The sequence below is a fragment of the Vicugna pacos genome, chromosome 10, assembly GCF_048564905.1.
Source record: "Vicugna pacos chromosome 10, VicPac4, whole genome shotgun sequence".
NCBI classification, from domain to species: Eukaryota; Metazoa; Chordata; class Mammalia; order Artiodactyla; family Camelidae; genus Vicugna; species Vicugna pacos.
In genome coordinates, this window is record NC_132996.1 from 23,870,071 (window position 1) to 23,885,186 (window position 15,116).

General features: G+C 37.5%; 1 protein-coding gene and 1 long non-coding RNA gene across 7 annotated transcripts in view; one reads left to right on the top strand and one right to left on the bottom strand.

Annotated features, from left to right (window-relative positions):
• Positions 1 to 833: 833 nt before the first annotated feature.
• AQP11 (aquaporin 11) lies at positions 834 to 12,667 on the bottom strand. Of its 2 annotated transcripts, none has more exons than XM_015247442.3 (3): positions 12,049 to 12,667; positions 4,475 to 4,591; positions 834 to 1,188 (listed from the first exon to the last, which is right to left on the bottom strand). In XM_015247442.3, the coding sequence occupies exons 1-3, from the start codon at positions 12,665 to 12,667 to the stop codon at positions 1,109 to 1,111; spliced, it is 816 nt and encodes a 271-aa protein (XP_015102928.1). In that variant the 3' UTR covers positions 834 to 1,108. The 2 variants fall into 2 exon arrangements, with proteins under 2 accessions (XP_015102928.1, XP_072825256.1); XM_072969155.1 differs by lacking the exons at positions 834 to 1,188; positions 4,475 to 4,591 and adding exons at positions 6,340 to 6,453; positions 10,971 to 11,029.
• A 326-nt stretch (positions 12,668 to 12,993) lies between these two features.
• Positions 12,994 to 15,116, top strand: part of LOC116282086 (uncharacterized) — a 70,243-nt gene continuing 68,120 nt past the window's right edge. For 2 of the 5 annotated variants that reach the window (XR_012076498.1, XR_012076500.1), the window contains exons 1-2: positions 12,994 to 13,176; positions 14,418 to 14,549. This is a non-coding gene — a long non-coding RNA (uncharacterized lncRNA). The remainder of the gene's footprint in view (positions 13,177 to 14,417; positions 14,550 to 15,116) is intronic. The other 3 variants (XR_012076496.1, XR_012076497.1, XR_012076499.1) reach the window with 3 other exon arrangements.

Sequence of the window (15,116 nt, forward strand, 5' to 3'; positions counted from 1 at the left end):
TCTGTTGCTTAGTTATTACTCAGATCTTATCTTGTCCCATTTTTTTTTCAATTCAATTTTTCAATTCAATTAGAATTGAAAAGAAATAAACTTAACTTTTTATGACCTGAACTTTTAATGAAAAGTAGACCTTGTACAATTAAAAAAACGAAAACAAAAATGAAGGTTCTTTAAGCCTGGAAAAAAAAAAAGCTAGTTAATTCCTAAACAGACTTTAACATAAAGTATTCAGTGTTTCTTCAAAATCTTCAGTTTTCCTTTAGTCTTAATGATGACTGAGAACATTTTTTGTACTGAAGTAGAATTCTAAAGATGGTGTTTGGCTGTATCTGACCTCGGGCAAGGAGGTATACCTTAGTTTCCTTATCTGTAAAATGGAAATTAAAAATACATGCCCTACCTACTTCATCAGGTAGCTGATACGGTAAAATGAGAATGTGAAAGGCTTCCACTTCGACTTTGTATGGGTGCTTTGTTTTATTACATTCTATTAAAGAATGACAACTTGCCTAAAGCTAGTGAGATTGCCTATTTAGAGAAAATAGATTAGAATATATTTAAAATTTAGGAAACCCCTTGAGTATGAGTAGATATACAATCTACTTTTAAAAGCAACTTTCCTATTGAAAGATGATGCTGATGATGATATCAGTGTGGGAGGTAGTGGCTGAAAAGTATCCTGTCCCCAGTTCTGTAAGCATGACTGGTTGTACTCTGGTGAAAAATCTTGTTCATTGATGTTACACTTGATAACACACTCTTTCTTGGTGCTACTATCACCTTCCCTTTCTTTCTGACCCTGTATTCAGTTTCTTTGTCATCAAAATTAACAATTATCACTTGAGATTTATATTTAATGTAGTGAATCTTTTCTAGCAGCATTTAATACACACTTAAAAGAACAAGTCTTAACTCAGAAACACAGGATTCCTCATTTTCACAGTAATTTTTTTTTAAGTCCCAGCACTGGAAACTCTAAGGCAGCTTCCTCAAAGGAAGGTAACATTGACGAATCCAGTGCAGCCAGTACGCTGAAATATGAGGTAATGAAATCTTAATCACATCCAGCTTGACTGTCCTGTAACTTAGTCTGAGTCTTCTAGAGTAATTACTCCTTTTTATTAATTGTATAGTTGTTATGAAGCCATGGAAGGAAAAAGCTGAACATCAAAATCATCAACAATATACCTGAAAGACAAAATACAGTAAAATAAGAACAAAACAATCTCTAAGGAAGTTAATAACCACTTGGTGGTTATAATTTGGGTTATATACAACTATATACCTAGAGATTTGTAGAGCTATGTTTAAAAGAATTCGCTACATCAGTTCTACATGAAGCATGAGGACATTTTAAAATCTAATATTCTCACATTATTTTTCTTTTACCATGAATCCTTAAAAGCAGTATATGTGTGGAAAACCGGTTGAATCTAAACAATGAACTCAAAGGATAAGTAAAATAGAAAGATCTAGAATTCTAGTTCTGGCTCCATTTAGTGACTTGCTGGATGAGAAACTGGCCTTGGGTCTCCACTTGCTCATTTCTAAAATGGCAGCCATATCCCTCCATGCTCCAGGGATGTACCAGGAGAATAAAGCAACTGAAAGCACTCTTGAGTTTTTACTTGGAATGCTTAAATAAAAATATGTGAGATTACTTTCTCCTTTCTCATTTTTTCCAGCAATCTCAACCATTAGTAGCTCTAAGAACTGTATTAAGCAAAATATCTAAAATTTCAGTTGAATTTTTAAATGTTAAAATAAATATGTTTGAAAAGTCACATATTGGTAAATCATTTTTGAGGTCACACCAGACAAATCTATCATGTAGCTACTGGTTAATTTTTTCAGTGGGACATAGGGACAGAGAAGACTTAACCACAGGGCTCAAACCACTGTCTTAAAGGGGAAGTCTGCAATAGTTATTATCTTAAAGTATGTAGGCTAAGGCTCTAAATCAGTTTAAACTCAGATTAGGAATGAGTTTTTGTCACATGCACATTTGATAGTTTACTCCTGTTGGCTAACAAGAAGAAACCATAAGGTTTGATGAGCTTTTGGATAGCTTAACATATTTTTGAAAGATGAGTCGTTTTGTAACCAAAGGCTTTAGATGAAAGAAAAGTCAGAAACAATCTATGTTAAGCAATCCACAAAATTTGACCTTTTCTTTTTAAAGTCAGAGCTAGAAACTAAGACATTACGTTTAAAACTTTTTCTAAAAACTAGAGTTACCGTTTCATAGAAGCAAATAGAATTTGCTGATTTTCCTTGTATGAAATGTGTAAGCAAAGAATTCTATATACATTCTTACAGTCTCATTTCTAACATTTATTAATTTGGGGGAGATGGCAGGGGCCCTTAGAGGATTTATAATTATCTCTGCATGGCTTCTAAAAATAGTTTGCTCCCTGCTTGGTCAAGAAGAGAGAGAAGATAGGTATCTTGGGATTACTCTCCTTAGTCTCACTCTGTGACGTTACTTTACATTTCTTTGCTTTGACTCCTCATCCCTTAGCTCTCTGAATGACTCTTGTTAAAATATAATTCATTATTCCCATCCTTCTTAAGGTTTAATAGTGACCTTATTTCATTTCAGGCCATTTTTCCCCAATGGAATGTAATTTAAATTTACGACAAAAGTCAATGGCAAGCTGGAATTCGGTATTCTAAAAGCTGCCATTTAGTCATGTCTTTTATCCACATCTGTTGAAACATTCCTGTATTGCTTCTTATTCATAAACCTCTTAAAGAAGTATAGGGACATGCCTCTTTAAATGAAAACCTACAAGAGAAATTTTCTTTGGGTCTATTTAGAAAAAACTAGGAGATTCTTAAACCAACAGAGAAAGAACTTTTGCATGCGCATTTTCAACAAGCTAACTAGAGCCACACATAATCACAAAAAAGTTTGATCCCAGTTCCATTTTTAAAAGATTCCTTGAATAGGAAGCAAAGAAATAAAAGTATATTTGTTTATTGTTGGGGTATTTGGATTGTTTTTTGAGTAAGTAGTTATTTTAAATGTTTTGGTAATGGCAACAAGTACTGTTGCCATCCTGTTTGCACTGCACTAACATTTCCTAAAGGGGCAGAAGTGATTGTTCCTTCTTTATCTGTTATGAGACTTTTTTCCAATATGTTCTTCTAGGAAGAAGTTATCAAGTGATTTAGGCTACAGAACGTGTTTAAAAAAAAAATCATGGTCCTTTTACAGAGAATGTCAATTACTTCTGATTTTTTTTCTTTTAAAATTATTTTGGAAAGGCTTACGTTTTAGTGTTCTTTCAAGTAATGAATGACATAATTCCTTAGTATCATGGGCCTACTGTTAAAATTATAGTTGGAGCACATTAAAAAATGTATAATGTTAATAATATGTATTCATTTCAAATAAGACATATTAAGAGAAGTGTCTATGTAAAAATTCTCAGTAGACCTGTCTAATTAGTGACCTTTTTAACTTCTTCATGGACTTCAGCGATCTTTTTAACTTCTTAAAAATCAAGAGTAGAGAAAATTTATCTTTAAAGTTATTGGAAAACACTAGTAATCTATAGAACTGAAAAAAAGCTTCCATTATTAGCATTTTAAAAATATAGGTTTTCTCTGATAATCTTCATGTTTAGGCCTATAGATATTACTGAGCATAACAGACACTAAATTTGAGATACAGGATGAAATGGGAGGAGTAAAGTGTGATGGCTATTGAAACCTGTTATGCCAATATTCCCTTCTGTATGTTCCGCCCCCCCCCCTTTTTTTTTTGACAGAAATGAGCAATAAGAAACAAAATGGCTAACTGGATAAAAAGGATGAACTAATAGAAGGCCAGCCATCCTCATCCATTTATAGTTATGAATTATATTCAGGCTTGACATATGACTAAACAAACCCTGATAACTTATATAAAGAAATGAATATCATGACTATAGTTATTTTATACTTTTGTGGTGTTTGACCTGTATGAAAAGAGGAGTTTTATGTAGCTGACCCAGATAGAAATAACAGGAATGCAATTTATGGAAAAATTTAAAACTACATTATTATAGTTCTACATTGTTTCATGAGATGCCTTTCTGCAAAATGAGTCAAATGAACTAAATAGTATTTTATCTGGAACTCACAAACGTGTAAAATCAAATTCCTTTAGCAAAAAAAAAAGATTATTTTTTAATGGAAGTAATCACTCTTCACTTTTTTGCCCTTGTATCTGAGGGCTTGTTAAAACAATATCATACCTCAAACTGACTATCCTTAACTAGATAATCTTGTTTCTTTGAGGATAAAAGCAGTTTTAAAGGATACTGCACAAAGTAAAATGTTATTTCAGGCATTAACATTTCACAGCTTTTTCATTTTCTTTTTTGTTCGTACTCTCACTTTGAAAACTGATATGTTACAGTGACATTCCACATTATATTTTAAAATATTCTAATCTTTAAATCATATTAAATAAAAATATGCTTACCTAAAGAAGGAGCCAGCCAATATACAATAAAAAATTGAAGGAAGTCTTCATCAAAGCACTTGAAATGTAGTGAAAGTGCCAAAGCTGGATTAAATACAGCTCCTGTTAGACTTCCTCCTGTAATATATTTTAAGCAGAATGATACCAGGGGGAGGGTATAGCTCAAGTGGCAGAGCACATTCTTAGCATGCAGGAGGTCCTGGTTTAATCCCTAGTACCTCCATTAAAAAGGAATAAGCAACCCCCCCCCCAAAATAATAAAATAATACAATAAATAAATAAAATATTTAAAAAAGAATGATACCAAACTGTGTATCTTAACATTTTCTTGTAACTGGAAATACTAAATGTGACTATTTTGTTTTAGGTATTTAAGTATCCTTATTCCATAATCTTTCTTTGCAGAATCACTTGGCATATTAAAGAGTATAAAAATAGATTATAGATTATAATATGCCAGGTGTAGAAATAAGGGGTGGGAAGGACAAAGGACATTAAGAGTTTTAATACAATGCTTTTCCTATAGTATATTCTAAAATGCACATTGAAAGTTAATCTGATCCTACAGTTTTATATGGAGATTTGGCTGCCTTTCTTAACATTCATCAATTTAAATGAATGAATAATAATAAAAATAAAATGAAAATACAATTAAAATGGACACAATACCCCAGGATCCTCTTGGGCAGAAGCAACCTTTGTGTTGAAAACAAAAAGTAAAATGGACCAAAGCATGATCGTGGACTCCATTTTTACTTGTCAACAGAGCCCTAAAGAAGTGACTGTGATGGTATGTGAATTTTATCTCAATAGAGTGGTTATAAATTTTTTTAATACAATAATAAAAGACTTGACTGAGTAGTCAAGATAGATAAGCACAAATTCTGATTAGTTGACTACCACTTGGGATTTATGATCCAGCCGTGCACCCAGGATATCTCTGAGATGGGGCCCAGGAATTTACAGTTGTGGCTACACAGCAAGTAAGGAAAGGCAAAGGAGGCTGGACTGCCTATCCAGTGGTACTCACCAGAGCCGTGGCTCAGCTTTTGAGAACACACCCTGAGAGTACCCCTGAGAGAGGCGTTTCTGGTGGTTCTTACATACGGAAGCTTGGGCACACACATCTGCCTCTGACTTAGCCACAGAGATAGATCTGGAGATCTTCACAATTTTATATGGACATATGCCACTACAGCATGTAAATTGTCTTCATAAAATGCAGTGAAGTAAAACTGGAAATTAAGTGACCCTTTCATAACATTTCACTAATGACATGTCACACATGATAAACTGCAGACACTGGATCTGTGTTGAGATGAAGATGCTGAGCCATGAGCTGAGTTCACTCTATGGCTAAGAGTCTTTTCTGGCATACCAGCCTCTCAGCATGATTCATATTCATGCCTTAGCACTTATAAATGACATCACATCATGGACCTTTAGAACGACTTGTGACGAGTCAAATCCTGGCATGTTAAACTTGCAACTGCCAAGAGCCAACAAAATTGTTTGGTTGGCATGTGGTCATTTCAGCTCAATTCCACAAAAAATTATTGAGTTCTACATATTGAGATACTAGATACCATGGACAAGAGGTAGGACTCATACAGATCATTACAATAAAATATAATTTAATACACACTATGATAATAAGTGACCTGTGAGGGTTTTTTAGACATTTATCAATAAAAATAGACTAAGCCATTACACTCATAATTAATTTGCTTCAGTATTCTCATTAGGTCTTTGGTATTTCCATTAGGCCTAAGAACGCTAAGTCAGTTTTACACCATTCTAGAACTCAAACTACTTCACCCTCCTTACCTTCTAATCCCATCACCAATTCTGCTCCGTGCGATTTGATGGAAGCTGTCTTCCTACCAAGAGGTAAAGTCTGTTCCCCTGTCTTGAATATGGGTTGGCTTTGCAACTTGCATTGATAAACAGAATGCAGCAGAAGTGATGCTATGTGAATTCTGAATGTGAGGAGTGACACAGTGAGTTCTAGGTTTAGGACTTAATAAAGCCATCACTGGCTTCCAATTTTGCTCTCTTGAAACAATGTCCTGACTATGTAAGTGGGCTGGTCTAGGCTGCTGGAGGATGAGAGGCATCTTAGATGGCTGTTGGTAGCAACTGCTGGACACATGAGTGAGGTTACCTTCGCTCTTCCAGACCTACCAGTTGTCCAGCTATATAATCTCAGTGGAGTTTCCTATCTAACCCACAGGATCATGAAAAATGATAAATTATTGTTATTTTAAGTAAGAGTTAACTGATACAGAAATCTGTATCAGGAACAAGTTCTGTGTCAACAAAGGCCCAAAACATGGGGCATTGGCTTTGATGTTTTAGACTGGGTAATTCTTTGTTGAGTATTGTTTTCAGCAGCATCTCTAGCCTTTACCTACTAGTTGCCAGTTCACAACCATCTCCCCCCATATAACAACCAAAAAAGTCTCCAGACATTGCCAAACATCCCCTGGGGGGCAAAACTGTCCCCTGTTGAAAACTACTGTCCTGAAGAACTACTGGTACTTGTATACTAGTAGACACACACAAGGTTGTTTATCTATAGTAACAGTGAACTGGGAAGAACTTAAATGTCTACTCATAAGAAATACCTACTCATAAAGAAAAAAGTTTATTATTAATTTGGAATACTGTTCAGTATTAGAATAATGAGAAATCTCTGCTAAAACACAGGTAGATCTCCAAAATATATCACTGAACCACCACCACTAAAAAAAGCAAACTGCAGAAAGAATGGTATAATACCTTTCATGCTAACACAAACACATATAAAATAGTAGCTTCTATATGGGCCTGTCTATATGTATAATAAATGCACATAAAAAGAGTTTGCAAGGACACACACATGCTCGCAGAGAGGACTACCCTGGTGGGAAGAGAAGCAGGGAAGGAGAGGGGACAGGCATGGAGGATGGCAGTCAAAAGGCACTTTTAGTTTCACTGGTAGTGTTTCAATTTAAAAAACAAACCACATTTACGCATTGTGTAATTAAACATGAATGATTTAAAAAGTAAGAATCATCAATCAGGCACAGAATAATAGAAAGTTGCTTTGAAACATAAATTACTATTTACTGATATCTGGAGTGGAGAAGACATAATAACATGTTAAAGAAGAGGTACCAACAGGGATATCCAGCTGTCTGGTTGCCAAGAGTCTTAGAGGACAGTGTGAACTTGATGAAATTACCATAGTCAAAGAGTGAATCTCAAATCTGGCAATTCTACGTGCTAATGTTTCTCAATACTCTTAAAGGGAATCAAATTCTCTTGATAGAATGACACTAGTTAAAATCATGTAAGACTCCTGTGAAAGCCAGAATGTCAATTAACTAATTTATAGTGGAAGCTAGGCCTTTCCAGTGACCAGAATATTTGTGCCAGGTACTATGCTAAGAACTTGGAATACATTATTCTTCATAATAGTTTGAAGAAATGGGTAGTAGTAGTCTCCATTTTAAAGATGAGGAAACTGAGGCCTAAATTATCTCTCCTAAGGGTACCATTCAACTCCAAGCCTGTGTTCTTAACCACTGTATTACACTGACATGATAAAACAAAACAAAACAAAAACAAAAACAAAAAAAATGTGAATATACATAAAGGGCTTAGTTCCCTTCTCCTTTGACAAGTAATCTTACCCAAATTCTTTGTGACTTAGAAGTAAATCAGAAACTCCTGAATGGAGTAATGAAATGAAATAAAAATACAGTTACTTCAGACAATTAGACTTATTTTGAAAGCTCTTAGACATAAAATATGAATACCCAGATATGTATTATTTCTTTATGTGTGATTTTTTAAGTGAATAGGTATTTGCTGATTATTCACTCATTCTAAAAATACTGAGTGTTTACTGTTAACAGGTGACACCATGCTAAATCCTGGTTAAACATTATAATGAATAGAACAATTTTAGTCTGTACTTATAAAGCTTACTGTCTGGTGAAGGAAGACCAGGCATTACTTTACTAAACAAGTATATAATTAAAAATAATAAAAAGTAAATGAACAGGCTATAGTAATAAAAACAATCTACTTAGATGTGTAAAATAACAGATTTTCACCTCAATATCTAATTAATTAAAAAATGAATGCAGTTCTTTGTCCTGCTCATTGAACCAGATTCTCCCAAAACCTAAATTAAGGAAGATTTGCTTGAAATTTGCATTAATAGTTTTATATCTTTAATACGTTAATAAATCACACAGCTTTTTTTTTTTTCCACTTTATTTGGGAAGCCAATAAATACATGGTAAGTGGTAATGACATCAGTGGCCTCCATCTGCACATCAAAGTGCAGGGTACTAAATCAATAAGTACACTTGATCACTGGCTATCCAAGGAACCTATGGCTACACTGCTGGACAGTTATGTCCTGTAATCTTAAAACACAAAATCAGTTACTTTGATGTGACCTATATTAGTGACTTCTGGGTGTCCTCAAAGTGCAAGTGATTAAAGAAATATCCAGGCATGCAGCTTTTCCCAACCAGTACTAATAATACCTTTGAAGTTGAAAAAAACGACACATCAAAGTAATTTGTAACAATGCCTGACTTAGCTTCCTGACTTCCCCTGCCTTTCTTACCTCCTTCCTACAAATCCTCACCTCTGCCCGATAAGACACAAACTCAACTAGTCCCAAAACACTTCATTCTATTTTAGAAAACTCTGTTATAAATTTATGACTTATATCCATAAAAAATAATGGGGAGTGACATGGCTTAGTGCAGCACTTCCCGAAGTATGTTCTCTTCTGCTACACACTCCTAGACAAAGAGATTCTATAAGTTTGAAAAACTGTGTTCCACATCCTTCTCTTGGAGTTTTATAATAAACAGTAGAACAGTAAAGGCTCCAAGAAGTCTTAAATTAGAAAATCTGTTTAATCCAGTGTTTGCCAAATTTATTTGGCAAAAGAATCCTTTTAAAACTTAAAATTTTAAAAAATTATGGTAAATATATATATATAACATAATATATGCCATTTTAACCATTTTAAAGTGTATATTCAGTGGCTTTAGTTATATTCATAATGTTCAACCGTCACCACTATTTCTAAAATGTCAAACAGAAACTCTGTATCTATTAAACAATAAGTCCCTATTCCTCCCTGTCACCCAGTCCATGATAACCTCTATTCTACTTTCTGACTCTATGAATATGCCTATTCTGGATACTTCATATAGGTGGAGTCCTGTAACATTTGTCCCTTTGAGTTTGGCTTATTTTGCTTCACATATTTTTAAGGTTCATCCATGACATAGCATGTATCAGAACTTCCTTTTAATTGCGGAACAGTACTCAATTGTATATAGTTTTGTTACTTTTGAGAAGCATGCTCTAGAAATGCTGATAATGAAATAAGCATGAGCTTTAGTGTCAGTTTGAACCATGGTTCCAGCAGATTCTAGCTGTGTGACCTTGGACAAGTCATTTCACTTTCCTGAGCCCGCTTACTTCACTTAAAATGGGAATAATGTATTCATCAGTGGGTTGTTGTAAGGATTAACTAAGATAACTCATACAAATTCCCTACATGCATGGCATGTTGCCCAATGAATATTCTTATCTCCCTTACAGTGGCAGAAAAGGAAGATCATAAAAGATTATCAATTTCTGTAAACTAGTAATTGACAATTGTCTGTTAGGTCCTGTCCCTGCAAACAGTCTCCAGTGCTGTCCATTACTGGACCCACTAGCCACAGTTGGCTACTGAGGACTTGAAATGTGGCTACAGTGACTGAGGAACTGAGTATTTAATGTTAGCTGATTTATAACCAAATAACCACATGCGAAGAGTGGCTACTGAACTGGCCACCAAAGTCTAGACTGGAGCAGTGGTTCACAATCCTGGTTTCATAGTGGGATCACCTGGAAAACTTTAAAATATATCATTGCCTAGGCCCCTTCCCACAGGAATTAAATCTTAATCTCTGCACCCAGATATGGGTATGTTTAAAATGCTCCCCAGGTGATTGTAGTGCAGAGAAAATGTTGAGAATCACTGCTCTAGTGATCCCTCCACTCTCTTCTCCTCCCCCATCGATTAATACCCTCATTTCAGCAATGTCAGTGTCTATAATGTGAGGGGAAGAAAAAGAGCAGTGTTTTTGGATACCTTAAATTGATTATTGTATGGGTTTTTTCCCAATAACTCTCCCTATATTTATGTATAACTTCAAATGTTATCTTGTTTCTCTTCTCTCAAAATCTTTGTCACTTATAAAATAAGTATTGGTTAATATTATATACAGTATTATTTATGAAATCACAAATGCATTATTAAAGTACAAAAGCAGGAAGAATACCAACTTTGGAATCAAGAGAGGGAGAAGGAACTGTGTATAACATTAATTTAAAACATCTTATAAATGTTTACTGCTTTTAATTATATAAGCACAGAGCTAAACTGTGGCATAACTTTTTGCTAGGCAAAACCTTAGCAAGTACTTACCAACCCCTCAAATATGCATATCCTTCCTTCTCTCCTATACAATTTATTTCCATCTGCATCTACAAGAAGAATGGTACTAGATCTAAAGAAGGGAAAATGGATTGGATACTCTTTCATTTTTACCTAGGAAGTTAAGCATATGTTTTACAAGTCCTTGTCTTAAGGTTTGCTTCTACTTATAGTTTCACTTTCAGTGGGCAGAAGATAGACTCTTAGTACTAATTTACTTTTATTATATTCCTACTTCCAAAACATTTTATAATTCAGATTCAGTCCCAATGAAAATATTTTGTTATAGTCATTTAAAATGACACATCTCATAATTAAACTTTTGTTTTTTGGATTTCCTTGTCTCATTAGAATATCCAGATTACTGCATCTGAAGGTCTGTCTAGGTAAACAAATTATTTATAAGAAATCAACAGATTTCTCGAGAGTTATTTGTTTTTAAAAAGCATCTTTAATTTCAAGCAAGTTTTAATTTCAAAACACATCTTTCTTGATAGGCCATAAAAGTTCATTTATAACTCACCATAGATTACTAAGGAAATAAATGACTTTAAGTAATTTCGTAGAAGAAGAACTAAGAAATAGAACATAGAAATTCTACTGCCCACTCTTCCTACTAAACCAATCAAGTAGCTTGTGCTTTAAACTGGAAGGCGCTTTTTTTTTCTTTTAATTGGAAGGAACTTTTAAAGCCCAGGATCATTTTTCAGTGAGGGTGTTAGAAAGGATCTATACCAAGTTGGCAAGAAGTGACTGATGTTATCTTTCCTCTCCACCATTAAAACAATCCCTTTGTAGGATATCTGAAACTTGGACAATATCTCACATGATCTCAGTTTCAGCACAGAAGTGGCTTTTTCTAGGGGCTCAAAAAAAGCACTGAATGGAGGATCTGTATTTCTACCCTATCGGTAAAGAATGGGCTGCGAAACGATTAGAACAACGGAGATAGCAATACTGACATCACACAGGCGTAGGGGGGAACACTGAAATGTATCTTGGCAAAGAACTTAGAGCCTCAAGTCATAGAGGCTCCGGACGTGCCAAGTGTTTTGTGGGAATAACAAACCTGCATAGACCAAAAAGGTGATGAGTGCTGACAGCAGGTGGATACGAAGCTTGGTTCGGACCTCCTGGAAGTGCAGCAAAGCGCTGTGGAAGATAAAGGAGCAGACGGCCTCTATGACTACCGCTTTGGGCAAGTCGACTTGGATGGGATTCCTACAAGCGAAGCTCCTCTCGCTGACGTGATACTTGGTCAGCCCCAGGTTCCACAGGGCGCTTATGCAGTGCCTGCTGCACAGGGCACCGATCACCTGAGCCAACAGCCTCAGCGCGCCGGTCTCGGCGGACATTCCCCCCAGCATTATCTGCATCATCACGCCGCACGGGTTGCTGGAGGTGCCCACCAGAGTCAGGCCATGCACCAACGAGAAGAAGTAGATTAGCGTCAGCGGCCAGGTGGGGTGCAGGGGTTCCTGCTCGCTCAGCAGTTGCAGCTCATGGGTGCAGAAGCAGAGCTGGAAGGTGGCCAGAAACTCCAAGATGAAGGCGTGGACCGTGGGCCTGTTCAGTTGCTGCCGGGTGACCACGCGGGCCAGTCCCATGAACAGCACGTTCAACAGCATCAGCCCCAGCGAGGTGCAGGTGTCCTGCACCTCGGGCCAGGGCCCCCATAGCGCCGTCATGGCTCGCTCACCTCTAGACTAGGCTGCCTGCTCTGTGTCGGCAGGAGGAGGCGTATGGGCTCGAGTCCGAAGTCCGCAGCCCCGCCCCTTCCTCACGCCCCTCGGGGCGGGCCGACTCCAGACTAGCCTGAGGCCCCGGGGGCGTCACGCTGAAGGGCTCCTCCCCCCACCCCCGGCTCGGCGCTATGGTGGTGTTACCAGAGTCGCGGAGGAGGGGAGGCGAGGGACGGCTAGGAAAGCTCTGTGAGGGCGCCGGCTGAGGGGCCAACGGTCAGCCGGAACCGGGCAGGGAGGAACACACCCTCGCCGCTTCCCTCAGACTGGAAGCAGGCGCGGGTGGGGCAGGGAATGGAGGGACGCCGCGCGCCCGGATGCCATTGCGCATGCGCTCGGCGGCCCGTGCGCCTTTGCGAGAGGCTTGACTGGGGACTCCGGGACCTCCGGCGGCGTGGGGCGCAAGTTCCCCCGGCGCAAGGCGGGAAGGCGCGCGCCCAGCTGCGCTTTGACAGGTGCTTTGAAGCAAGAACTTTGAGGGCTGTCCCTCCCCGCTCCTAAAACTGTGACGCTGCCAAGCTAGAAAGACCCCTAAAGACCATCTCGGCCAACCATCTCGTTTTTAACTTACGGGGCGGCTGAGAAGACGGGAAATGGAGGTGCAGTGTAGAGGCCGAGGGGTGGGGCGGGGTGGTTTAGCGGCAGTAGACAGACTTCAGAGGGAACCGGGGTTTTAACTGTTTGAAGAAGGGCATGCAACTGGGTCTCCTTCAGCCTTAGTTTTCTTCACTTGCCTGTAACGTTAGCCTCATAGAATTACGGGTTTCCTCATCGATTTGTTTTAAAAAGCATGAAAGGCACTGAGCGCGGAGCCTAGCAGACAGGAAGTATTGAGTAAGTGCTAGCTTGATGTTGAAAGAGCAGGTCTTGCCATCACACCCTACTCCCAACAGCTCGCCCACCTGGGGCGGCCCAGTGGGTGCAGCTGGGAGAGAATGGGATTCCTCACCTAGCGTGGTTTTGTGCTAATGGAATAGGTGTCATGGTTTATTTGGGGGAGAGGGGTCCAGATGCCTCAGCGCTCTCCTGCCTCAGTCCTGCCTCCACCGGGCTTTGCTGACCACTGTCCACGTTTCTCAGGGCTGGCGAGAAGGGAGGGAGGAACAAAATGAGAGGAGAGGTTTAGTCCGAGCTTCAAATGATAGAGCACTTGGAAGATATTCTTGCTCATTCTCCCCAGCTTTCCTCTCCTTTTACAAGTAATGAAAGTTCGCTTTAGAATTCCCAAGTTTTCTGTGGTGCCGATAGACATTCTCTGAATTAAAAAAAAATAATTTCTTTCAGGAAACACAGAAACCATGTAGAAAAATGAAGTTCTTTCCTCTCTCCTATGTTTGTGCCTGATCAGAAAAGAATTTAGAGTAAATTAAAACTACTTTTTAGTCACTTCTGTTGAAGGAGGTTGCTTTTAAATCAATCCTGTAAGTAACTCTTTCATCACTCACTTTTACTAGAAGTCACTTGAGGATTAGTTAATGTGAATGTATTTTGTTTACTGATCTACTGATAATTCACTTTTACTAGCAAGCACCATGCAAAAAACTAGTCTTTGAACTTGGATTAGGAATTTTAATGACATAATATACATTGTCATTAAAAGGACTTTGGACATTGTTTCAATTAAAGAACAAAACCAAAATAAACCCAATTAATTACTTGTGATTGTTTCATATTACATAAATTAATCTCTTTTCAGAAACAAGAAATCCATCCCATTTCTTCAGCGTAAATGTTTGTTGGTATGGGTGTCAGAGCTGCATCTTGCAAACCCAGCTTACAAAATTCCACTTCCAAGACCAGTGTCTTCATGAGGAAGAATGACTCTTAGGTAGGTTGGGAAGATTTAGAAGAGTCTGGCTTCCCCTGCAAGTTTGGCCCCATTTTAACTACTAAGCTTCTAGCCATTACAGAGATATCCTGTTTCTGAGAGGCAGGAGGTACGTAATACTAGGTTTGTTGAAAACACTGGATTTAGCACTTGAAAATGAGGGTTTGCATCTTACTCTGCATTTTCTCACTATGAGATCTTGAGGAAATCGTTAAACTTCTCTGAGCTTCAGTTTCCTCATCATAATCATATAGTAAATAACTAACTTAGGGTTTTGTTGTGAAGATTGAATAAGATGATACAGATGAAGTGCTTTGTAAAGAGCTATTATAAATGTTTTTAAATTGAAATATAATCCATCTACCATAAAATTCACCTTTTGAAGAGTGCAATTTAGTGGTTTTATTAAATTTATAAAGTTGTGTAACCATCATAAATTAGGTATTATTCTGAGTGGTGATTCTTAGAAATGAAGTCCTAAATTTATAATATGACTGTCTCTATAATCTTTGGCATGAATTATTTAAATATGATAATATGAAACAGTTATGTCTTCTTATTATATAC

Excerpts from the sequence above, each read along its gene's own strand:
- AQP11 (XM_015247442.3), bottom strand. The coding sequence starts at position 12,667 with ATGACGGCGCTATGGGGGCCCTGGCCCGAGGTGCAGGACACCTGCACC. Across the intron at positions 4,592-12,048 it reads CACCTTTTTGGTCTATGCAG|GAGGAAGTCTAACAGGAGCT; the intron begins GTTTGTTATTCC and ends AATATATTACAG. Across the intron at positions 1,189-4,474 it reads TTGGCTGGCTCCTTCTTTAG|GTATATTGTTGATGATTTTG; the intron begins GTAAGCATATTT and ends TTTGTCTTTCAG.